The sequence below is a fragment of the Podarcis pityusensis genome (assembly GCF_964106645.2).
Source record: "Podarcis pityusensis genome assembly, chromosome: 13".
NCBI classification, from domain to species: domain Eukaryota; kingdom Metazoa; phylum Chordata; class Lepidosauria; order Squamata; family Lacertidae; genus Podarcis; species Podarcis pityusensis.
In genome coordinates, this window is record NC_138038.1 from 43,354,311 (window position 1) to 43,370,822 (window position 16,512).

Here is a 16,512-nt window from a genome sequence, read left to right on the forward strand (position 1 = left end):
GTAAGTCGTGCTGATTCTACTTCTCAACCCCCCCCCCCATTGTTATGTACTGAAGTTCTCACCCTGGGCCAGCAGGGGGATACTGTAGATAGTTCAGGTCCACATAAGGGGATCGAAAGTGACGTTCAGTGATTGGATAGTTACAGAAAGTTACAGTTACGTTGTACTGGAGCTCTATATAAGCAGGCTGGCTGAACCCTTCAGTTCAGTTCAGTTCTGGCCTGTGAATAAACAAGAGCTGTTTGGAGAATCGCTGTGTTGTCTGATATGTTCACCCCAACCTAACACCCATCATGCAACTTTCCCAGCATCCCTAAGGAATGTGGGATGCAGCCTTGCACCCAGTCAACCCATTGGCCCATCTAGCTCAGTATCGCTGACACTGGCTGTCAGCAGTTTCAGCTGGGGTGTTTTTCTCTGGATGGAGGGGAGGGATAGATGGATGCCGGGGAACAAATCACAGGACCTGAGCTATGGCCCTTTGCCACTTCTCTCTTTTTTCCCCCGGGCTGTCAGAGCACGGATATGATGAAACATTGTGGTTGGAGGATTCCTGGGGCCCTGCTGCTGCTACAAGGAGCTTGGTAGCCCTGCTTGCAGGAGTTATTTATAGGGTTGAAGTTTGAAACTGTGTTGTCCATGCTAAGAGAGGACACCATTGAGAGGAAGCAAAATGGCTTAACCTCAGCTGTTTTCTGCCAGCAGGGTTCTTCCATCAAAATTAGCCACCTGTGAAACCAGCAGAGCGGAAGAGGTTTTAAGGTGCAAAAGCAGGGGGTGAGGGACTCCTCTGTTTGCTGCCCACACTGTGCTTTGTGTCACCTGACTGCAGAGTTGGGGAACCTCTTTTTTTTAAAGCCCACCTCCCTATCCTCCATCCAGCAGGAGGCGCTACCAGAATGCAAGGACACAGCCAGGCAAAGCAATGCATCTGGTTGGCCACTGCGAAAACAGGATGCTGCGCTAGGTGGGCCCTTGACCGGATCCAGCAGGCTTTTATTATGCCCTTAATAGAGCTTATGAAATCGGCACAACCCAATTTTGCTTAGGTGGCTCCTAAGATGCAATAGAAACTCATAGCTATCTGCTTAAGAATCTAACGTTAGGAGCAATGAGGGTGGTGAAATAAGAAAACTGGACCACAGATGTTGTTGACTCTTTCTTACTCCTTCTTTTGCACCAGAAGTGCTTCCTGAAAGGTCCAAAAGCCTTATCCTGGGTCCCGTCCATCTCAGACAGCATCTGCACCCAGCCGTGGCTGCGAGTCTCTTTGGGCATCACCACCATCCTGGTGGTCCTCACCATGGCTGTGCTGAATTTGGTAGGAGACATTTTTGACTCAGTGCTACTCGTGTGTCGCCATCCTGTGCCTCGCCTTATCCCTTCTAAAGCTCTCCTTCTCTCTCCTTTCCTGGGCGGATTATTAGTTCTTCATGCCAGAGACGTCCTGCTTTTCGAAAGCTCAGAATTTGAACGCCACACAAGAGTTTGCTCGCTTTAACTCTCTCTTCAGTGTGCCAGTAAGTATGTAACCCAGGCATAGGCAAACTGGACCCTCCAAATGTTCTGAGACTACAATTCCCATCATCCCTGACCACTGGTCCTGTTAGCTAGGGATGATGGGAGTTGTAGTCCCAAAACATCTGGAGGGCCAAGTTTGCCTAAGCCTGATGTAACCCTTCGGTTACAATTGTTTTCCCCAAGCTGTTGCTGATGAGGTCTAGCCCTCTATTTTAACCACTTTGTTTTCTACTGCCCTGCTCTCTTCCCCCTCCAGTATTACATCTACTGCTGCATCTTGGGGTTCCTCTCGTGCTCCCTCTTCCTGCACATGAACTTTGAGCTCAAGCTCACCATGCTGACCCTCTGCCTCGTCGTCTACAATGTGCTGTTCCTCCATACCCACTCGTGGCTCTCCGACTGCTACGTCTCCCGCCTCTACCCCAACCAGACAGCTCTCAGGTAACTAGTCCTCATGGAACCAGCGGCAACGTCCTGGCATAAAGGCAGAAACCAAGTGAAGGCTACCCAAGCCATTTGCAATGTTAGCGAGGATCTTTTTTGAGTGAGTGTCATGGGTGCTGCTCCCTCTGGACTCCATCTCCCCACCCTCCCCCCAGTAAGAAATAGAGAAGAAGGGGGGAGGGACACAGGGGTACGCATACCCCTAAACATTTTGTGAATCTAAGTTTGGCCTAATTGAGGGGCAGTGTTTCAATATGAGTAGGAAAATGAGAGTACCCCTAAACATCTCTCTTTTTTTGAAAAAAAGGACTGAGTGTGCATATACACTCCATCTCTCCAATTGATCTGGGTTGGTTGCAGCATGATCAGTCTGGTTCTTGATGAAGACATGAGAGCTGAAAGAGGAAGTGGGGAATAGAGCCACTCTACCAACTTCCTCCTTCAGCTCTATGTGCTTTTCAAGGGAGGAAAAAGTCGCCATCTCAAGGGGCTGTATGTGGTTGCGTTTAAAAACTTTGCAGGCACCAGGGGAAAGACTTAAAGGCACTATTGCATCTGTGGAACCGTCTTGGCAATGCCTGGTGTAATTTGTCCAGAAGCAGCCACTCCTGACCCACCCTAAATAAGATGACTCGCCCTTGTTCCTGTGAATCATGCCTGAGGAGAGTGCTTCTTAATGTAGCTTCCCATGGACATATTTGGTTCAGATGTGAGACCTTGAGGATTATGGGAGAGGGATGACCCAAGAGTGATGTTCACTTCTTCCCCTTCTTCTTCTTCTTTTTAATCCCCCCCACCTCTAGACCTGGGGTGCTGAAGGAGCCTAAGGTGATGGGAGCATTCTCGTTCTTCGTCTTCTTCTTCACCCTCTTGGCTCTGGCCAGGCAGGTAAACTGGTTTCCTATCAGCCCTGAAGAACGCGAGCGTCCATTTCAAGAAGAGCTCATTTCTCTGTCCTTCGTATGTTCTCCACCATCATCTATCTATACAGCTTACTATTAACTTTTTAAAAAAAGGAGATGTGGAGATCACACTCTATACTGCCAGGCTTCCAATCGAACAAGACAACAGCAGGAAACGAAAATGGATTGGGAGGGTTGAGGAAGTAAGCAAGCTCGGGTTCAAGTTCTTAGCCCAAGCTTTCAAAGACTGGGTGGAAAAGTTCAGGGAGGTTTCCCAGTTGTACTGTTGAGGTGGTCCTTCATCCCATCTACCTCCCTTCTCTGCTGCAACCATAATGTAATAACTTATGCTAGGTAAGAGGGTGGGTTCTGGCTTTCTGGCCCAAATTGCCTGCATGTCTTCTATGGAACAACTTGTGCATTGCAGAGGATTGTCTGTGCATTGTCCTATATGGGCTGTGAGGGATAAGCAATTTTGCAGACGAGGGATGGCGTTACTTAGGTAACACAACCATCTGCTGTGGGTTGGGTGCCTGTTTGCTTTGCTGTGCCATGCAAGAAACCACTGTTTCCTGTGTCGCCTTCTAGGTCATCTCTCTCTTTCTCTTCTCTCTCTCTCCCCCCCCCCCATCTCAGCCCCAGCAACTTCCCCTTCTGATTGTGGTTTGATTGTTTGCGGTCCATGCCTATGCTAGTCAAGCAGGGTTTGACAGCATTTTTCATGTGGTAGAAGTGGGAAAGAACAGTGAAGGAGGCCACATCAGTACTATGCACTTAAATCACTAATATGCTACTTTAAACACTCATGGCTCCCCCCAAAGAATCCTGGGAATTGTAGATTTCTAGGGGTGCTGAAAGTTGTTAAGAGACCCCTAATCTCACAGAGCTAAATTTCCCAGAGTTCTCAGAGTTCCTAGAGATAGATTGTTAAACCACTCTGGAAATTGTAGCTCTGTGATTAATTGTAGCTCTCAGCACCCTTAACAAGCTACAGTTCCCATGATTCATGCAGGGTGTAACAGCATTTCCGTGTGCTGCTCTGGTTCGCCAGAAGCGGCTTAGTCATGCTGGCCACATGACCCGGAAGCTGTACGCTGGCTCCCTCGGCCAATAAAGCGAGATGAGCGCTGCAACCCCAGAGTCGGTCCTGACTGGACCTATTGGTCAGGAGTCCCTTTACCTTTACCTTTAATAGCATTTTAAATGGAAGGTCCGGGTAGAGACTCTTATCTTTCTGCCCAAGGTGTGGTTTTCTCACTTTGCATATTTGATTTGGGAAAGAAGTGCAGCTCAATGGAATTACTTTTCTTCATGTGATTTATTTATTTTTTAGTTGGGGAAGGGTTTTTGCAGCAAGCCAAGATTCAATCTCTGATATCTTCATATGGGACTGGGAAAGGTTTCCAGCCTAGAATTATGGTTAGCGGTTGCCAGTCAGGATTTACAGAACTGAAGTAGATGGACTGACTAGGAATAGACAGAGGTTTAATCGTTTGGTGTCTCAATAGAGTATCTCCTAGGAGAACCTTTCAGCCACTGAGAATAAGTCTTTTCTCCCTTTGTGATTATTGGAGCCAATCAGAGCAAAAGGAGGAGAGGCAGCCACTCAGGATTGGCTCCTAGGGTCACTCTGGAGGAGGCATGTAGGAAGCGACTTGTTCTGTATGCTCCAAAATTGAGCTTTTGGGAGCTATGAAAAGACACGGTGCTTCCCTTTCAAGAGAATGGTGTGCAAGTTCTGGAACTTCAGGGAAAACACAACTTAAATCACTCCAAAAGAAGATAATTGAATATGATAGCCATCTTCAAATATCGAAAGGGCTGTCACCTGGAAGTTGCAGCAAACCTGTTTTCTCATGCTCCAGAGGAAAGCATCCGCACCAGTGAATCCAGATTACAAAAAGGAGATCCCGACTAAACATTAGGAAGAACTTCCTGACAGCCAGAGCTGTTCAAAAGTAGAATGGGCTACCTTGAAAGGTGGTGGAATGTGGATGACCATCTCTCAAGGTTTCTTTAGTTGTGCTTCCCTTCCAATTCTATGATTTTCTTCTCTTTTGTTGCATGTGGAGTGTTCCACATAATTTCCCCGTGTATGTGCACATATCTAGCTGAAAGGCAACACGTGAGGATCTGCGTTGATTGTTGCAATGCATCACAAATTATTATTATCGTCTCATTATGAGAGTATTGTATACTCCTAGAAGGGTGTGTGTGCCAGTGGACATGTCTGTGACTAACTTGAAGGGACACTTCACTTATGAGTTTGCTGCTACACTCAGGGCCAGCCCACCCAGCGGGCAAGGTGAGCCAACCGCCTCAGGTGGCAGGATCCACTGGGGCAGCAGATCTGGCCTCCAAGGAATGAATTGCTTGCTGCTGCTGCCATGGTAGAGATGCCAGCTCTGCTACCTCCTTGGCAGCCCCCCAGTGCCATCTCTACAGCGGCCTCTTGGTGAATAGAAGACACTGCTGGTCCCCACCTGCCCTTGTTCACGATGTAGATCTTCAATCACCCCTTCTTCCCTGGTGGCAGTGGAGAGGGCGGTGTGTGCCATTTTGTGGTTCTCCACAGGTGTCAAAATGTATAGGGCCAGCCCTGACTACACCACTGGGTATAAGGCAGCTTCCTATGTTTCTCTGTAGCACTGGGAGAGGTTTCAGGTTTACTCCATATTTAAAAGCGAATCAAGCTGACACGACTTTTTGCTGAGTGCTGGGAAGCGCATTGCATACCTGAAAGAGCATCTCCACCCCCATAATTCAGCCCAGACACTGAGGTCCAGCTCCGAGGGCCTTCTGGCAGTTCTCTCCCTGCAAGAAGCGAAGTTACAGGGAACCAGGCATAAACACCTGACTTTTAGAAGACATCTGAAGGCAGCCCTGTTTAGGGAAGTTTTTAATGTTTGATGTTTTAAAGGTAAAGGTAAAGGTAAAGGTAAAGGTAAAGGGACCTCTGACAATTAAGTCCAGTCGCGAATGACTCTGGGGTTGCATGCTCATCTCGCTTTAAAGGCCAAGGGAGTCTGCGTTTGTCCGCTTCCGCAGACAGTTTTTCTGGGTCATGTGGCCAGCATGACTAAGCTGCTTCTGGCGGAACCAGAGCAGCACATGGAAACACCGTTTACCTTCCTGCCAGAGCGGTACCTATTTATCTACTTGCACTGTGTGCTTTCGAACTGCTAGGTTGGCAGAAGCTGGGACTGAACAACGGGAGCTCACCCTGTCGTGGGGATTCGAACCGCCAACCTTTTGATCAGCAAGCCCAAGAGGCTCAGTGGTTTAACCCACAGCGCCACTCGCATCCCTATGTTTTACTGTGTTTTTAATACTCTGTTGGGAACAGCCCAGACTAGCTGGTGAAACCAAGCTGGACGGGTGGAGTATTAATAATAAATTATTATTAATATCAAAGGGGTATCCTTCAGCTTTCCCCTCCCTTCTTAATCTCCCTTTGTCTTTCTCTCCCCATCCCTGTCTCTCAGAACGAATATTACTGCCGTCTAGATTTCCTCTGGAAGAAGAAGTTCAAGGAAGAACGTGAGGAGATTGAAACCATGGAGAACCTCAACCGTGTCTTGCTGGAGAATGTGCTTCCCGCTGACGTAGCTCAGCAGTTCATTCGCCAGAACCGGCGCAATGAGGTGAGTCTTGAAGCTTGATGGCCAAAGACCCAAGGGGAGATGACTTGTGAAAGGAGGTCTTACTAAAGAGCCCACTCTGGGAGAAGAAATAAAGGGGTGTCTAAGCCAAAGACCAGAAATGCTTTGGTACTGAACCAGTCCAATCCAAAGGGACCTCTGAGAAAATCAGTGGAAGTAATAACCCTCTTTGCTGTACGAGTGACTAGGTTGCAGTGCTTATCACTGCATTTCAAGAGGAGGTCCACGAAAATTTAATATTTAGGTCAACTGCAAACTTACAGACATAGAAACTCTGCATAACCTCAAAAAAATCACTCTGCAGTCCAAAACTTCAGACTAGGTCCTGAACAAATCAAAAATGAAATGTAAATATTATTTTCCTGAAGATAATAAATGAGGTGAGGACCCAACTGCAGTTTGTTTGTTTGTTTATTTAGTTGGCAAGATTTAAGTGTCACTGTATCAAAAAAAACTATGTGGTTTGCATGAAATAGTTTAGAACAGTCATTTAAAAATAGCTTTTGGTTGTCACTAGAATGACAGTAACACAGATGGTCTTTTCCATTGAGAATTGAACTGGCAAAATTGTATCTGGCATTGATGGAGAAGCTGACTCATAATGTAAGCAGGCACGTATGGAAATGTGTGGTTTCCATTTCTGACTTAAAAAAAGATTCTACCTCTGAAGCTTTAAAACCCTCTGCTTCATATGCTGGTTTTTTGAAGAGACTCTGTGAACTGACATGACTTGTTCCTCTTTTTCTTTTCATGAATTCTGTATACAGATATGATATATAATCTCTGTACTTGTATGATTTTCTTTCTTTCTCTTTCTTTCTTTCTTTCTTTCTTTCTTTCTTTCTTTCCAATTTCATTGAAAAACTACAGAGACAGATCTATAGATACAAATATAATAAATTATATAGTCAAATACAGAATTTCACAATAAATCTGATTTCAGAATTCCATTAAGCCAAAGCATTTTGTCAGATGGCCTTCAATGTATTCAATGCAATATTTATTTTATGTGGTAAGGATTCACATATTCTGTATGTTGCCCCCTGTTACCTCCCACTACCCACCCTAGAAGAAAGAGTTGGTTATTATAAGGTTGCTTGAGACCACTACATGCCCAAATGCTGCAGCAGTGGCTGGAGTGTAGGACTCGGGAGCCGAAGGCCGAAGCCTCCACTCTAGGGCCAGTCACTTAGTCTGACCTACCTCACAGGGCTGTTGAGAGGATAAAATGGAGAGAGAGGGGTGAATTATGTTTTGTGCACCACCATGAGCTCCTTGAAGGAAAAGTGGCATAGAAAAGTAATGTATAAATGAAGAGAGTGGGTGGGTGGGGAATTTGCCTCTATGTCATTAATTTTTAAGGGTTGTCCTGCCTGCTGAGGTCTGATAATGCCCCCACCCCACCTTTCTCCCCTAGCAGGATCTTTACCACCAGTCTTATGACTGCGTCTGTGTCCTCTTCGCCTCCATCCCAGACTTCAAAGAATTTTACTCTGAATCGAATGTAAACCATGAAGGACTCGAATGCCTTCGGCTACTCAACGAGATCATTGCCGACTTTGATGAGGTATCAGGAGTTCTAGTCTTTATTTAAATGTTGTTGTTATTGTTGCTTGAACAGCTTTTCTTTTCTAAATTTTTTTGTTTGATTTTACAAGTGTAGAGTTATAACAATACAAAACAGGTTTCCTATATAGAGATTACTCTGAATCTCTGGGCTTCCCACCTTCCCCTCCATGGGTCCTATTGTCAACTTTTTCAACTGCATATTCTCCAGTAATCCATATTTTATGCCTCTTTATTTTGTCCATAATATTTGCTACATTACAAGTGTTATTGCAATCCTGCTAATGTTTTCATCTGCTAACAGTGGTCTCCCAGGTAAATTATATTCTGCTTGCCTCTTCCACTTCCTAGCTATCATAATTCATGCAGCTGTCAATAAATTTTTGAGCAAGTCCTTCATAGCCTGCTAACCCTCCACCCCATGTAAATTGATAATAATGTTACCTCTGGACTTTTGGTCAGCTTTAACCCAGTGATTTCTGTTATCTCCTTAAACACCCTTTGCCAATTTTTTTTTTACATATTTACAGCCCCACCACATGTGAACATAATTCCCTGTTTCCTGGCATCTCCTCCAACATAACACTGAATATCCCTTGTTTATTTGATTTAATCTGACTGGTGTTAAATACCATATCCAAACTAATTTATAATGATTTTCTTTTATTCTTATAGACAACATTTTCAACGTACGTTTCTCCCATATGAGAAAAACACATTTTAAGACAGTGGGATTTGGGAATATGCTCTAAGTGACCTAAGCATCACAACATTGCCATTCTCTTCTCCCTCCTTTACATCCTATGGTGTGGATGTGATCACAGACAAAATTCTGGACTAGATGGAAGAGTCTTCCCCAACCTGATGTCCTCCAGATACTGTCAAACTGCAGCTCCCATCAGCTCCAACCGTCAGGGCTTATATGCTGCCTATACGCCAAAATGATATCTGATTGTAGAAGTTGATGGGAGCTGACATCCAAAATGCCCAGGGGAAAAGCTTGCTGGGGGAGATTGAGAAAGACTTTTGATGTGATCCAACAAGATGTTGAGATGCCTCCCACCTGCCTGGAAGTGGGTGCCTATGTTTCCACAGTAAAAACAAGAGTTTCATGGCCAACCACAAAAGTTACAGACTTCCTGTTGACAAAAAGGATGTGCCACTCGATAAGCAACTTTTGGGAATAGGATAAAAATATGTGTTGAAGTGCCAAATACTTTTAGTCCTGTTGTGGGATAATTCTTATATTGGTTGCCTTTGTCATACAACCTGCATATATTTAAAAATAACACTTCTTCTTTTTTTCTTTTAAAGAGGAAATCTAAAAGTTCCCCTTTCTCTCCCATATATTATGTTTTTATCAGCATTGCTGGAAAGATGATGAGAATGGTTAGGAGACTCCTCCCAGAGTTATAATTCCAAGTGCCCATCACAAACTACCCTAACCCTGAATTCTTTGGAAGAAATCCATGACTACTAAAGTGGTATAAAAGTGTTTTAAATAATGCAACCTGCTTTACTGCTTTTTGCCACCTCTGCTACATTAAAAAAATGCCGTCAGCCCCAGAGGATGAACATTTGTAGGAACTGCAAACAACCTATCAATTCCCTTTTCCCTATGGCCATTGCTCTGATCTAAATCCCCCCACACCCTGCCCCTCCGCCAAGTGAAGTGTTTTGCAGTAAACAAGCAGTCTGGGTCACCAGGAGTGGAACAGAAGAGGAGAGGAGAGAGCTGAACCACCTCTCATTCACACTTTCCCACCTGAATCCCTTTGAATCACCTAAGTGACTTACTGTAAGCAGCATAAAGTTGTCCCTTTCCTCAGGGTTGCTCCCAACACTACAATTCTATGATTCTTTCACAGGATTGAAGGTGTGGATGCAACATTCTGGACTAGATAGAGAAGATTTTTCCAACTTGGTGTCCTCCAGATATTGTTGTCTGCATTAGCACACATTAGCCCCAGCCATCATAGCCAAGGGTCAGGGCTTATATCCTGCTTTTACGCCCAAATGCCTTCTGATGACAGGAGTTGATAGGAGTTGCCATCCAAAATGTCTGAGGGGAAACCGTGTTGGCAAAGGCTGTTGTGATCCAACAAGAATGTTCTCAAGTTGATAACCATTGAAACAAGCCTTCTTCCTGTCTCTCTTTCAACAGCTCCTCCTGAAGCCCAAATTCAGTGGGGTGGAGAAGATTAAGACCATCGGCAGCACTTACATGGCAGCCACTGGCTTAAATGTGGTGGCTGGACAGGATAACCAACAGGTGAGGCCCTCCTTTCTTTGGCATGACTCTTTTGTTCACAAATCTGCCTGTGGCACCCTGATCCCATACTCCTCAACCCAGTCAGATTGGAGGTGGGGTGGGGTACAAATATAACAACAACAACAACCTGTCCTGGTAACTGGGACATCCCATTTTTTCATACAACAGCATGGCGGCCATTTTGGGGCACTGTGCTCTCATGCAAGAGCATGGTCCCAAAGAAAGCACATCTTGGGGGCCGCAATCTTGCAGGGGTCATGTGACTCACATAGAAGCGCACCCCTCCAGAAGATGTGCATCCCGGTTTTTCACACTTCCAGGTTGGAGGGTATGTGATTCCATGGGGTGGCTTCGCAAGACCACTTACACTCGTGTTAACTATGTGCACCACGGGTCACCAGTGTAGCTCTCATGAACCCAGTAGTGCCATTGAGGTTGCCCTCCAATGCGCATGAACCCTCCCCTGCTCTTTAGTTATGAAGTTGTGAGGGTAGTTACCTCTTTGTCCCTTGATAGGTTCATCGTAGTGCTGAAGGAGGAACTTGGAAGGCTGACATTCTTTCCCATTGCCTCTCTGAGATCCATGTGCTTTTCAAGACATATTACAGTGGTACCTCGGCTTACATATGCTTCAGGTTACAGATGCTTCAGGTTACAGACTCCGCTAACCCAGAAATAGTACCTCGGGTTAAAAACTTTGCTTCAGGATGAGAACAGAAATCGTGCTCCGGCGGGACAGCGGTGGTGGAAGGCCCCATTAGCTAAAGTGGTGCTTCAGGGTAAGAACAGTTTCAGGTTAAGAACGGACCTTCGGAACGAATTAGGTACTTAACCCGAGTTACCACTGTAATTCTGTTGGATATGGAATCTGTTGGATAGAATCAAAGAATCGTAGAATTTGTGGGAATTTAGCAGAGTTAAACAATCCCCTTTATAAGTTTATGCAGCGATCAGCTTGTTGCTGACTCCTCTGAGTTCTACGAATAAAGATGCCTTCCTGGTTAAAAATCCCTTTGAATCCCTCTTGAAGAATACACACACGAATCTGATTCATGTTAATATAAAACTATTTTACTCTCAGAGTCATTCAGGTTTACAGAACTGTACCTGAAGGCAGGCTTAGGTTACATAACAAGCAAATAAAACTATAACAGAGGGAAGTTGGTCCTGAGGTGACTGCAACGGAGCAGTTATCTTTCAAAACTACCATCAGCTGACAAACTGGTTGTCACAGCAACCAGTTAGAACATGGAGGCCGTTAGTTCTCTGTTGGAATGTTGCACTTGACTGCACCTTTACATCCCACATACCCCTTCTCAAGCAGTACAACATTAACAAAAGTAAACAACTTTAATTAACCACTCAGAGTCCCAGCTTTACACGTAGATTCTGGAAACTTTCTTTTGGCAGGGGCTTTGTCAGGCTGTCAGCAGTCATCTCTTTGGTGCTGCCATAAGATAGTTCCATAAGTCCACTCTGAATCATTTCACGAATGTAGTGGTACTTCAGCCCAATATGCTTAGTTCTTGGTGGAACTTCTACCTCAGAGATAGCTTCATGCAACTTTGATTATCCTCTAGCAGCTTAACAGGGACCTTGCTCACCAACCCAAAATCCATAATGAGTTGATCCAGCCAGGCAACCTCTCTGCATGCTTCTGTAGCTGCAACATACTCTGCTAAAGTAAACCTTCCCACAGAACTGTAGAGCTGGAAGGAATCTTGAGTTTCAGCAAGTCCAACCCCCTGCAATGAAGGAATCTCAGCTTGATCATACATGACAGATGGCCACCTAATATCTTTTTAGATTCCGTAGAAAAGCAAAGTGACCAGAGTTTGTAACACCTGTGGTACTTGTTTAAAAATCTAAAAGTGCTCATAGACCTCAGAAGACAGGTCTCCTGACAAGATGAACATCTTCATTTTATTGTCTGGGGGCTAGAGAACCCCAAGTTTTCTAACCCTTTCACAGCTTTCCTCCTGTGGTCCTTGGTCCCCTGATTGATTTTATATACTTGAGTTCACTGCAACCAAATTCCAAGGTTGAGTTGTCTCCCTCCTGCTGGGAAGTGAGTGTCTTTGTTCCCACAGCTTAATGAAAATAATGAAAATGCAGTTTCATGTCAAACCACAAAACCGGCTTTCCGTTTGACACAAATGATGTGTAGCTTGGTAAATAACTTCCGCAGATATGATCAAATTATGCTTTGCTGTGCCAAAACCAATAGGCATTTTTGTGAGATGATGATTATTTGTTGCCTTTGTATGTATTTGAAATATTATATAAATTTGAAATATTTTTTACCCCCCCTCCCATGCATCACAACCCATATCTATCAATCAATCAATCAATCAATCAATCAATCAATCAATCAGAGTTTTAACCAAATGCTATAACAATTTCCTTACCATTTGACAAACTGCAAATCCCAACATGCAGCATACAACAATTACACAACACAAGATGTCAAGGGTTTAACACCAGGGAGTCGGAGTTCAAAAGTATCAACTGCTAACTCATCCCCAGCTAAACTTCCGTTAGACCTCAGAATCTCCAGCACAACTTGTTGCAATATTGTCTATCTCTCCCTTTGTTATCTTTCTTGTGACCAGAGCATAAAGCCCCACTTTATACGTCACAAAACAGTTAGCGTAACCCAGAAGAAAGTGAGCTGTTTCTGCCATAGTAAACCTGCTTCCAGGAATTAGCGAAGGTTTCAGGAATCAGTCCCTATGCAAAGGGCAGATTAACAAGGAATGTGTAATGTCTTCCACCTGCTGTTGACCACATATACAGATTCTGTCATCATATGAAACCCTATTTTAGTGGCCATCCAAGACTTTTGTGGGTAACACCTGAAATGCTCTATTTTCAGAAATGGGCACCATGGTGAGAATATGGATACATCGCTGGATCACAGTGCCATATCAGCATTGACACTACATACACACACACACCCCAATTTTTTTTTGCTGTTTTGTAACAATGCATGTTTGCTGAATTGGTTCCTGTTCTGGAGATAATCACAAAGAATATGAGGGTAGTTTGTTTTTTTGTTTTTCTCCTGTCGTTTACACTTCATTTTTTCTTTGGGCCATGCTATACAAACCTGTCGATTCAACTCTGCACAAACTGCCATTGACAGGGTTCCCACAAGTCCCTAATCCAGTCCTTACCCATGTATGGAATATCTCATGCTCTCCAACCCAGTGCTGCCGATGTCTGAGGAGTGCCTCACTCAGCATCAATTTGTCCTGTGAACGGCACGAATTGGAGTGGGCCTTGCCGCCTCACTCCTGATGCAGCCAATTGGGATAGCTGCCAATGGAGACAATTCCGGAAGGGGAGGAAGCCAACAGCTGTTAGTTCCAGCCAGTCCAACAGCTTTGTTGTCTCAAGGCTGAGGACTTATTTCTCCGAGTCAGAGGAAGTCAGGTGGAATGTCAGTCAACTTTTCTTGTCTGAATTTGTATGGTCTGTATCAGTGAGGCTCCTCTCCACTTAGTAATTATGGGTTGCATCTTTAATTTTGCCTTCACCTATTGACACATGCTTTTCTTTTCTCTTCCGGGTGGTCCCTGCAGGACACAGAGCGGAGCTACACCCACCTGGGGACGATGGTGGAATTTGCCATGGCTCTGGCGGCCAAGCTAGACATGATCAACAAACACTCTTTCAACAGTTTCAAGCTTCGTGTGGGTGAGTGAGACAAGCGGGAGCTGAGAAGACTCCTCTTCAAATACCACCTCAGTCAGAGGCGCCAACTTGTGAGGGAGGTTGGAGCAAGGGCAACATCACGTGTGTAGCATTGCATGTGATGTCACATGCATGACATCATGACGTCGTGTCAGGACATCTGAGGAGCCAGGGGGCAGAGCCGAGCATGGTAGCAGTATGCCTTCAATGGCCGGAAGTGGCTCCTCTTTCGCCTCCTTCTGCCACCTCCACCGGCCGTGGGCTGCTTTCCCCTCCTTCCCCTCTGCGGCAGGAGGAGAAGGAGTTGGCCACTGATGCCCTGCCACACACAGCTGTGCACTTGGCCCTGATTATTTTTAACGTGGGAGGCCTGACTCCCCCAAAAAATTTATTGCCCCCCGAAAGGGTTGGACCCCAGGAATTTGCACCCCTGACCCCAGCCACGAATTCAGCATGTGACAGAGACAAATTATTACGTTTGATAAAGACAAACACAGTAATATATATATATATATATATATATATATATATATATATATATGCATTTATATAGCATTTATATAGCATTTAAATGCACTTATTCTTCTCTTTGATGAGTTGTTGTTGATTTATTTATCATTCACTCTCCGGTCCCAGAACAATCTGCAACAATTTACAACCATACAATTAGGTGGCGCCTAAAAACATACACCTGCAAGCGTGGAAAGTCAGGGTAAAGAGGCATGTCTTCAGCATTCTCTGAAAGCTGTATAATGAAGGCTCCAGATGCACCGCTGTGGGGAGGGAGTTCCACATCTATGGGGCTGCCACAGAGAATGTCCTCTCCTGGGCTGCCTTGAGGATGGAGGAACTACCAATGGGGTTTCCTCTGCCAAACTCAACACCTGAGAGGGTCTTCAGGGAAGGAGGCGGTCTTCCAGATATTTGGGCCCCCCATCATTTAAGGGATTTAAACATCAACTCTAGTACTGGGGTGAGGAACATCTGGCTCCAAGGCCCACTTGTCCTGCCAGGCCATTTTGACCAAGCCACACCCACTTTCCTCACACCTCTGAGGTATGTAGCAGGTAAAGTTGTGGCTGGACCAAGAAGGGTGAATGCAGCAAAATGATTCAAAGTCCAGATTATCAGTTGACTTTTGAGGATTCAAAGCGCCAACAATTGTCAGTGGTTATAGAGAACCCTGCACAGGCAAAGCCCCAACCATCTGATGGGATCAGCTGTGCTAGAGGATTCCCCATCGGAAACCACCTTGTGCAACTGAGGGGGCTGCAGGAAACATTCAAAGAGCTTCCTCCAGTGCTTTGAATGCAAGCTGCTTTCTGAGCAAAGGGGAGGAGTACTAAAATCTTTTTTTCCCCTTTCCACAGAAAGCAGTGTCCATTCAAAGCACTTCCCCCAGGGCTTAGAATGCAAGCTGTTTTTTTCTGCAGAAGGAAAAACGTTCTGTGTTTCGGAGCATTTCCCTCTCTGCTGACACTTCAAACCGATTCCTGGAACTGCTGATCAGCTGATCAGCAACGACAAGGAGCCTCTGTGAAGATATGCTCCCAGCAACAATCAGCTCACTGGCGCAGAAAGCACATTTCTGGCAGCAGTTGCTGCGACCACCAATTGGCTGATTGGCAGCTTACAGCAACCTCCTTTCAACCGTGTCAGTCACCTGACATCATTATGGTATCAGGTGACTGAAAGGTGGACGTTTTGCTGGCCAGGTCCAGGTCCAGGTCCAGTTTCCTGATCCCCGTTCTATAAGAAACTGGCTGTGTGCACAGCACTTACTGGCTGGTGCCTATGCTGTCACCAAGAAACCTCCCTTCCCCAACCCAGCGCTGCAAAGTAATGAATAAACCGCTAAACCAGGGGTGGGTTTGGGGAAACTGCAGCCCTTCAGAAAATGGAAGGGAGGCATTCCATACACAATACGGAGGCTATAAACTGTTTTGAACATTGCTCCACAGGCCTGGTATAACCTTCCCCCAACCAGGAGCCCTGTCTTTCTAGTTTGGGCTAAATATGAAGTGTAAAATGAGGATAGAGGAGAATTAAATACTTTCGAATGTTAAAATAAGTAAAAGAAAAGAAGGTTAGAAGGATTTGCTGGAGATACGATTTAAACCAGAATACAAAGCAGGGAGGTGAGAGGAAGTCATGGAAACAAGTAAAAGGGGAAAAGGTTGTAATGGTCTAATTTGAATTTTGTTATTTTTTACTGTGATTTTTTGTCTTTTTTATTTCTTTTTTATTGTTTGTTTTTTGTAAGATGTGTGTGGTTTGTTTTTTCTATACTTTTTGTAACTTTAAAACTGGAATAAATATTTTTTTTTTTTAAAAAAAAGGATGAATAGATCAAACAGTGTTTGATTGGCTGGCACACCTGCCTGTCATTTCAGTTGTGAAGGCAATGGAGGAGTGTAAAGGCAAAGATAAAGGGACCCCTGACTTAAGT

The 16,512-nt window shown here is 44.9% G+C and overlaps 1 protein-coding gene and 2 long non-coding RNA genes across 4 annotated transcripts in view; 1 reads left to right on the plus strand and 2 right to left on the minus strand.

The window, feature by feature from the left end:
• ADCY4 (adenylate cyclase 4) overlaps window positions 1–16,512 on the plus strand; it is a gene marked incomplete at its 5' end in the record, with an annotated part of 47,240 nt that overhangs the window by 26,288 nt on the left and 4,440 nt on the right. Inside the window, 8 exons of one of the 2 annotated variants that reach the window (XM_080977717.1) lie at window positions 1,184–1,321; window positions 1,428–1,520; window positions 1,778–1,962; window positions 2,769–2,853; window positions 6,353–6,511; window positions 7,947–8,096; window positions 10,260–10,367; window positions 13,952–14,066. In XM_080977717.1, the coding sequence (XP_080833843.1) occupies window positions 1,184–1,321; window positions 1,428–1,520; window positions 1,778–1,962; window positions 2,769–2,853; window positions 6,353–6,511; window positions 7,947–8,096; window positions 10,260–10,367; window positions 13,952–14,066 (1,033 nt within the window). The remainder of the gene's footprint in view (window positions 1–1,183; window positions 1,322–1,427; window positions 1,521–1,777; window positions 1,963–2,768; window positions 2,854–6,352; window positions 6,512–7,946; window positions 8,097–10,259; window positions 10,368–13,951; window positions 14,067–16,512) is intronic. The other variant, XM_080977718.1, reaches the window with a different exon arrangement.
• LOC308461127 lies at window positions 6,927–13,840 on the minus strand. The gene is made up of 2 exons (XR_013978811.1): window positions 13,544–13,840; window positions 6,927–7,407 (listed from the first exon to the last, which is right to left on the minus strand). It is a non-coding gene; the product is annotated as an uncharacterized lncRNA (long non-coding RNA).
• On the minus strand, window positions 11,417–13,405 carry LOC308461126. The gene is made up of 2 exons (XR_013978810.1): window positions 12,776–13,405; window positions 11,417–12,112 (listed from the first exon to the last, which is right to left on the minus strand). It is a non-coding gene; the product is annotated as an uncharacterized lncRNA (long non-coding RNA).